The sequence below is a fragment of the Belonocnema kinseyi genome, chromosome 6 (genome assembly GCF_010883055.1).
Source record: "Belonocnema kinseyi isolate 2016_QV_RU_SX_M_011 chromosome 6, B_treatae_v1, whole genome shotgun sequence".
In the NCBI taxonomy this organism is placed as follows: Eukaryota; Metazoa; Arthropoda; class Insecta; order Hymenoptera; family Cynipidae; genus Belonocnema; species Belonocnema kinseyi.
In genome coordinates, this window is record NC_046662.1 from 57,279,712 (window position 1) to 57,287,900 (window position 8,189).

An 8,189-nucleotide genomic window follows, 5' to 3' on the forward strand; every position below is an offset into this window, starting at 1 on the left:
GATTTAAAGAAATTTTGAGTATATTTTGGTAATTTTAATCAATTCCAAAGGACTTCAATTTTTTTGTATTTTTAAAAACACCAAATAATTTTCAATAACTTAAAATATTTTCAATGAATTTCAAAGCGTTTGAAATATTTTTGGGTATTTTGAAAGAATCCGAAGAAAAATTTTCTAGAATTGAAAAATATTCCAAAGAATTTGCAATAGGTTTCAATAATTTGCAGGAAAATAAAATGATTTTGGAGTTTTTAAAACATCCAAAGAATTTTCAAGGGCCTTAAATTGTTACAATAGATTTCAAATGATTTAAAATATTTTAGCTTATTTGAAAACATTCCAAGGAATATTGAATATATTTCAATAAATTAAAGCGATTCCTATGGTTTTAAAAGATTTTTGGGTATTTGAAAATAGAAATTTGGAATATATTTTGGTAATTTAAATCAATTCCAAAGGACTTGTATTTTTTTGTATCTCTTGAAATACCAAGTAATTCTGAATAACTTAAAATATTTGCAAGGAATTTCAGAGCATTTGAAATATTTTTAGGTATTTTAAAAGATTCCGAAGAAATTCGAATAGAATTTTATAACTTGAAGGACTCTTAAAGGATTTTGAAAGTTTTAAAACATTACAAAAAATTTCAAGAACTACAAAACTTTTTGAGGAGTTTCAAAATATTTCAAAGGAAATTTGAATTTTCAAAAGTTTTAAAAGGTTTCAAGAAGTTCAAAACATTTCAAAGGGATTTAAATATTTTCGCGAATTTGAATGTGTTTTGTAGAATTTATAGTGGTTTTAATAACTTGAAGGGATTTCCAAAGATTTTAGAATTCTAAAGCATCCAAGCAATTTTGAAGAGCTTTATAAAGATCCAAAGAATTTAAAAAGATTTCAAAGCATTAAAAATATTCTCAGGTATTTTAACAGATTCCAAGAAATTTTTAATATATTTCAATAATTTAAAGTGATCCCAAAGGATTTTAGAGCATTTGAAAAAGTTTCCATGAGCTTTCAAGAGCTTAAAATTTTTTTAAGGAGTTTCAAAAGATTTCAAAGGATTTGAAATATTTTAGATATTTTAAAAGATACCAAGGAATTTACCATATATTCCGATAATTTATCATTATTCCAAACGGTTTTAGGATATTTAAACAAATTTACATGAATTTTTAAAAGCACTTAAAAGTTTTAAGGAATCTCAAAATATTTCAAAGGATTTTTGTATACATATTTACGGTTATTAAAAAAGATTTCGGAAAATTTCTAATGGATTTCAATCATTTCAAGGGAATTGAAAATTTTAAGATTTTTGAATAATTGAAGGAAGTTTCAAGAGCTTTAAAAAGTTTCAAACAATGTCAGAAGATTTCAAAAGATTTGAAATATTTTTGGATATTCTAAAATATTCCAAGGAATTTTAAATATATTTAAATAATTTAAAGCGATTTCAAAGGATTTAAAAGATTTTAGGGCATTTTTTAAAATACGAAGTAATTTTCAAAAGCTTTAAAAAGTTTCGAAGAATTTCAAAAGATTTTAAAGGATTTTGAACATTTTCGGAATAAATTTTCCATTTTTTTAAAACATTCAAGTAATTGTAAAGTTCCTTAAAACGGTTAAAAGAGATTTCTACACTTTTTTTACGATTTGAAATACTTCAGGGTATTTTAAAAGATTCCAAGGAATTTTGAAGATATTTGAGTAATTTGAAGCGATTCTAAAGAATTTTAAATTTAACAGAATATTAAGTAACTTTCAAGAGCTATAAAAAGTTTGAAAAGATTTCAAAGGATTTGAAATATTTTAGGGTATTTTAACAGATTCTAAATAATTTTTAATAGATTTAAATCCTTGAAAGGGATTTCCAAAAACTTAAAAGATTTTAGAGTGTTTTGAAAAATTTCAAAAGATTTTAAATGGATTTACATACTTTGAAGGTATTTCAAGTGATTTTAAGATTTTTTAAACATCCAAGGATTTTTTAATAGATTAATAAAATGTCAAGGAATTAAAAAAAAATTTAAGAATTTTAAATCTTGTAGCGTATTTTAAAAGAATCCTAGGAATTTACAATAGACAGTAATAATTGAAAGCGATTCCAAAGTATTTGAAAGTCTTTAGAGTATTTTTGAAAATACGAAGTTTCTTTTCAAGAGCTTTAAAAAGTTTCAAGAAATTTCGAAAGATTTCAAAGGATTTAAAATATTTTTGGGTATTTTAAAAGATTCCGAGAAGTTTTGAATATATATTTTTAAATAATTGAAAACATTTATAAAGGATTTGAAAGATTTTTGAGTGTTTTTATAAATAACGAGTAATTTTAAAGAACTTCAGAAACTTCCAAGAAATTTCAAAAGATTTCAAAGAATTTAAAATAATTTCGGGTATTTAAAAATAATTCTAAGAATTCCCAATGGATTTCAATAATGCGAAGGAATTTTAAAGAATATTACGATTTTGAAAACATTCAAGGAACTTTCAAGAACTTTAAGAAGTTATCTAAGAATTTTCAAAAAATTGCAAAGGATTTTCAATATTTTCGGATGTATCCAAAAATTTCGAAGAATTTCTAAAGGATTTCAATAATTTGAAGGAATTTCAGAGAATATTAAGATTTTTAAAACCCATTTAAAATCTTTCGAAATTCCTTAAAACTTTTTTAAGCTATTAAAAATGTATTAAGAAATTTGAAAAGATTTCTATCAATTTGAAATATTTTTGGGCATTTTAAAAGATTCCAAGAAATTTTAAGTATATTTCAATAATTTGAAAGCGATTCCAAAGGTTTTAAATTATTTTAGAGTATAAAAAACCAATGAATTTGCAAGAGTTTTCAAAAGTTTCAAACGATTTTAAAAGATTTGAAAATATTTTTGGCATTTTATAAGGTTCTAAGAAATTTTAAATATATTTTAATAATCTAAAGCGACTGCAAATTATTAAAAATATTTTAGGTTATTTTTAAAAACACGAAATAATTGTCAAGAGCTTTATAAAGTTCCAAGAAATTTCAAAGGATTTTAAAGGTTTGGGAAATTTGTTTTATTATTTCAAAAGATTTCGATTAATTTTGAATTTTTTTTTTGTGAAATATTTATTTTTCTAACTGAAAATTAGAAAATTAGAAAAAAGTCCAGGAGTTTTAAAAATTCACTTTTGTAGTATCCTAAATGAAAAGATGGATAAAAAATTAATAAATTTGAGGAATAAAATTTGAAGAAAAACATTGCAAAACTGGACCTGTTAGCGCTTACCCCTGTAGAGTGTTCGCCCATCCTACGACAGTGCAAGCTAACATTAATCAGACGCATTACGAAAAAAGAAAATCGTTATTATTTTACTTTATTTTATGTTGTTTATCGTCGAGAATCATAATAAAATTGTAGACAATTCTAATTATTATTAGATCGAAGAATTTCTTGAGCGTCATAAGATTCAATTAATGGAAGAATGTATTCTCTTTTTCTTAAAAGTATTTCTTCATCTATCATTGACGGAGGTGGAGGAGATAGAATTACATCCAAATTTTTTTTCTTTCCGGATTTTCCTGTTTGAAATTTTTTTTATACAGGAGGCAGAATTTAATGAACCCTTGTGTGTACACCCAACTTACACCCGGGGTACCTTGGTGCCCCTCCGTTTTCCATTTTTTAATTAATTATAGAATTTAAACCGCTTTTTTAGCTTATTTCATTTAATAAATATTAAAAGTTTAAGCAAAAAAAAAAAATATATACAAAACCCCAACAAAAATCACCTGCTGTACCTAGCGGGCATCGCTAAAGGAATGGTTATGCGGCAACCCGTCGTACAAAATTACTCCTCGGGTTGTCGTTCACAAAATGTGACGAACAATTAATAATGACTAATCAATGAATTAAATTACTATCAATTATATAATCACTCAACACATTGTAGTGCACGAATTAATTAATAATTAAAAATAATAATAATAATGATTAGAAATTAATAATCCACTCAAAGTAAAATTTGTGTACGGGGGTTACCCGGGTACCCGGGTAGCCCGGGTGCGTCAGTGTCATATGTATACTTCGAAATTAATTATTTTAGAAAAAAACATCGAAAATTCATATTAAATACTCCATTTGCTTAGAATTGAACTAAATAATGACGATTCGGAGACCTCTGACGTAATTTTTCATTTTTACTTCACTAAAATGCAAAAATGTACCTTGGTAAGTATTTCGGGTACCCGGGATATGCACACAATGGTTCAAAGTAATAAATAATGATAATTAAAATTAATAATTTAACTAATTATCTAATTTAAGTAATTAAGTTTGATAATTTAAATTATTTGTAAGTTGGATTGAATTATTAATTAAAATTAATTTACCTGATTTTGTTTTTTCTTTTGTACCTTTAGTTTTTGATCCATTTAAATTTGTTTCTATAGCAGTGTGAATGTTATTGTCGAATTCAGACTGTTTTATTTTACGTGGTTCTTTTAAATTGTATGGTAAAACATAAGAATGAATTTCTACTGGATCAACAAAAGCTGCTTGAATTAATGCATATCTCGATATACTACCATACCTGTAATTATTTTTTAAGATCTTATTTAAAAAAAAAACGGTTCATTTATGTTTTACATTTAGTCACTCAAATCTCCCGCTCCTATCTCTTTCCCCCTATCCTATTCTACATTTGACACGCTCAGAGCAAAATCGAACTAAAAAAACAAGTTGCGGAAAAGAGAAGCAAAAACATGCGAGAGCAAAAACGTCCTAAGAATTAACCGAGAGGTAAAACGACGCAAGAATGAAGGGAGAAGATTCTCCCCACTTGGCTGCTGCGAAGACCAGACTCGTGTAAAGCCGAAAATGCGCGAACACGAATTCGAGCTCGCCCGACTTCACGAATGACGATCTAATCAGCTGATCCTCAAATTTATTCTAGTTTTAAAATCCTGAGTTACCATAGAATCATTACATTTGTTGCGAAATAGAAAATATTTTCACCATATAATTGAATTTTTTACTAAAAAGGTGGATTTTTAACGAACGAAATGAATTCTTAATTAAAATAGATGAACTTTAAACAAGAAGAATAAATTTTTAGCAAGAAAAGATAAATTTTTAACTGAGAAAGATCAATTTTCTTACAAAAAAACAATAAAATTTTTTAATTAAAAAAATACATTTTTAACCGATAATGATACAGTTAAATTTTTTAATTCCAAAAATTCATTTTCAACGAAATATTAAAACTTTCAAAAAGACAAAATAAATTATTTTTTACCAAAACAGATAGCAGTGAACACTGAAAGCAGTGAATTTTTAAGCAAAAAAATGTAACACAATAATTCAATATTTAACGAAAAAATATATAAATTTTCAACTAGAAAAGATCAATTTTAAATCAAAAATGAGACAGTTAAAATTTAAGTATTAAAAAATATTTTTTCAACCAAAAAGAATCGAATTTTCAATAAAGGTTTTAAATAATCAACCAAAAGAAGGAATTTTTTTACCAAAATAGATGAATTTTCAAACAAGAATGATAATTTTCTACTATAAAATAAGAATTTTCAACTGAAAAGAAAATTAATGGTAAAAAAATCAATAAAATTGTCAAATTTTTTACTTGAAAATTAATATTAAAACTAAAAAAACAAGTATTTAACCAAACATGTAATGGTTTATTTTCAATTAAAAAAATTTAATTTTCAACGGAAATAATGAATTTTCAACTGAAATATATAATTTTTAACAAAAAATTTAACAGTTGAATTTTAAATTCAAAATTTTATTTTGAACAAAAAGAAAACAATCGAATTTACTACAGATTAGAAGTTTGAACAAAGAAGTAAGTACACAAACAACCAGAATAATAATCTACCAATTAGATGGATTTTTAACCATATACATATTTGAATTTGAATAAAAAAAGATAAATTTTTTACAAAAAATGGAATTAATACATGTTTAGCAAAAAAAGTTAATGAAAAACCAAAAAAAAATTAATTTTAAAATGGAAAGAAGAATTTTCAAAACAAATCAATTTTTACTAAAAAGCCGAAATTTCCACTAAAACAAAACTCTTTTTCGACAATAAAACGAGTTCACTACAATAGTCGATATCATAACAATGAATTTGAATGTTTATTTAAAACCATTTTTCTCGTTATTCGCCTCAAACGCGAACTGAATTATTAATAGAAACAATTAAGAAAGTCTAACTCTTTTTCTCTGAATACATTCCTTTTTAGTTTAAAACTTCTAGTATTACATTTTTTTGATTGAGGTTTCATCTTTTTTTGTTGAAAATTTTTTTATTTGGTTTAAAATGAACTTTCCTGTTAGAAATTCATATATTTAGTTTGAAAATTTAAAGGGTTTGCAAAAAAATCCTCTGTTCCGTTAAAGTACTTCATTTTGACATGCAAATTTTTTTTAAAGTTGATATTTTTTTCTTTTTGGACTTAAAAAGCGTTTTTGATTGAAAATTGATTTTTGAACTGAAAATTTAACTGTTCCATTTTTTGTTAAAAATTTATCATTTTTAGTTGAAAATTCAACTATGTAGTTGAAAAATCGCCTTTATTGATAGGAAATTATTCTTCTCGTTTGAAAATTTATCTATTTTTATTAAAAATTCAGTTCTTGGGTTATAAATTCCACTCTTTCGCTGAACATTAATTTTGTTCTTGTTGAATATTTTAATATTTTGTTATAACTTCTTTTTTCGGATAATAATCATGTTTTTACTGAAAATATAAATATTCCATTTTTGGCTGGAAATTAAACTTTTATTTAAACACTTTCTTTTTTAGTGAAAAATTCAACTGTGTGGTGGAAAATTCCTGTATTTTGTTGAATATTCGTCTTTTTTATAAGAATATTATTCTTTATGTTTGTACATTCATTTCTTTGGTGAAAATGTAACTATTTTGTTGTTAATTCGATTTTTTTTAAATTAATTTTTTTAGCTGAAAATGTAACTGTTCCTGTTTTGGTTAAAAAGGTATCTATTTTAGTTGAACATGAACTTCTTTCGTTGAAAATTAAACCATTATGTTGAAAAATCAATTTTAACTATTTTATTTTTGGTTGAATACTTATTTTGTAGATTGAAGTTAATTTCTAAAGTTGAAAATTGCTTTAGTGTTTGCTTCAAAATTCGTCGTTTTTAGAGAAAATTAATTTCATTGGTAGAAAATTCATTTTGTTCTTAGAATATTATTCTTGTTGTTTGTGCATTTACTTCTGTGCTTAAAAATTTATCTATTTTGTTGTAACTTCGATGGTTTTGTTGTTGTTCAAAACTGATTTTTTAAATTGAAAATTGAACTGTTTCATTTATGGTCTAAAATTTATATTTTACGTAAAAAATTAATTTTTTCATTGATAATTTAACTATTTTGTTGAGAATATGATTGTTTTTGTGTTGAACAAAAATTCAACTGAGAATTTAATTCTATAATTTTTTGTTAAAAATTTATCTTTTCTGTTTGAAAATTTATTTATTTTTTCATTGAAAATTGAACTATTTGATTCGAAATTTGTTTTTTTTTTGCTTGAAAATTGACCGTTTTAAATTAAAACTTCATCTGTTTTGGAATTAAATTATCCTTCTTGTTTGTAAATGTATCTATTTTGGTTAAAAATTCTTTTTCTTTTGTTGTTGATAATTGAACTATTTCATCTTCGGTTGAAATTTAAAAAAAATTGAAACTTGAACAATTTTTCTGAGTTTTTTTTCTTGAATATTGAATTTTCTCAGTTAAAATTCATTTTTTTGTAGAGAATTATTCTTTTTTTATAAAAATGCATCTATTTTAATCCAGAATTCATTTCTTTCGTTGAAAAAGACTGAATTGTATACTAAAAAACAGGCATTTTTAGTAAAATACATGAACTTTGCACAAAAGAAATTTATTTTCCACCAAGTCTAATTTTCTATACAAAAATTAATGTTTAATCATAGTTAAATTTTCGACAAAAAAAAAGATTAATTTTCTTGTTGAAATTGTTTTAAATTATTGAAATTTATTTAAAATTCCTTAGGATATTTTAAAACATCCTAAAATATTTAAAATCCTTTAAAATCTTTTGAAATCTGTTGAAAATTCCTTGAAAATTCAAAAATACCCTAAAATAATTCAAATCATTTACAATTTTATACTACATATTAATATAAAATTTTATAATTATAATATT

The 8,189-nt window shown here is 23.8% G+C and overlaps 1 protein-coding gene across 3 annotated transcripts in view; it reads right to left on the bottom strand.

Annotated features, from left to right (window-relative positions):
- Window positions 1-3,381: 3,381 nt before the first annotated feature.
- The window catches only part of LOC117174896, a 13,731-nt gene continuing 8,923 nt past the window's right edge, over window positions 3,382-8,189 (bottom strand). For all 3 annotated transcript variants that reach the window (XM_033364325.1, XM_033364323.1, XM_033364324.1), the window contains exons 6-7: window positions 4,364-4,563; window positions 3,382-3,553 (exon numbers count right to left, since the gene is read on the bottom strand). In XM_033364325.1, coding sequence (XP_033220216.1) covers window positions 3,399-3,553; window positions 4,364-4,563 — 355 coding nt within the window. In that variant the 3' untranslated portion in view covers window positions 3,382-3,398. The remainder of the gene's footprint in view (window positions 3,554-4,363; window positions 4,564-8,189) is intronic.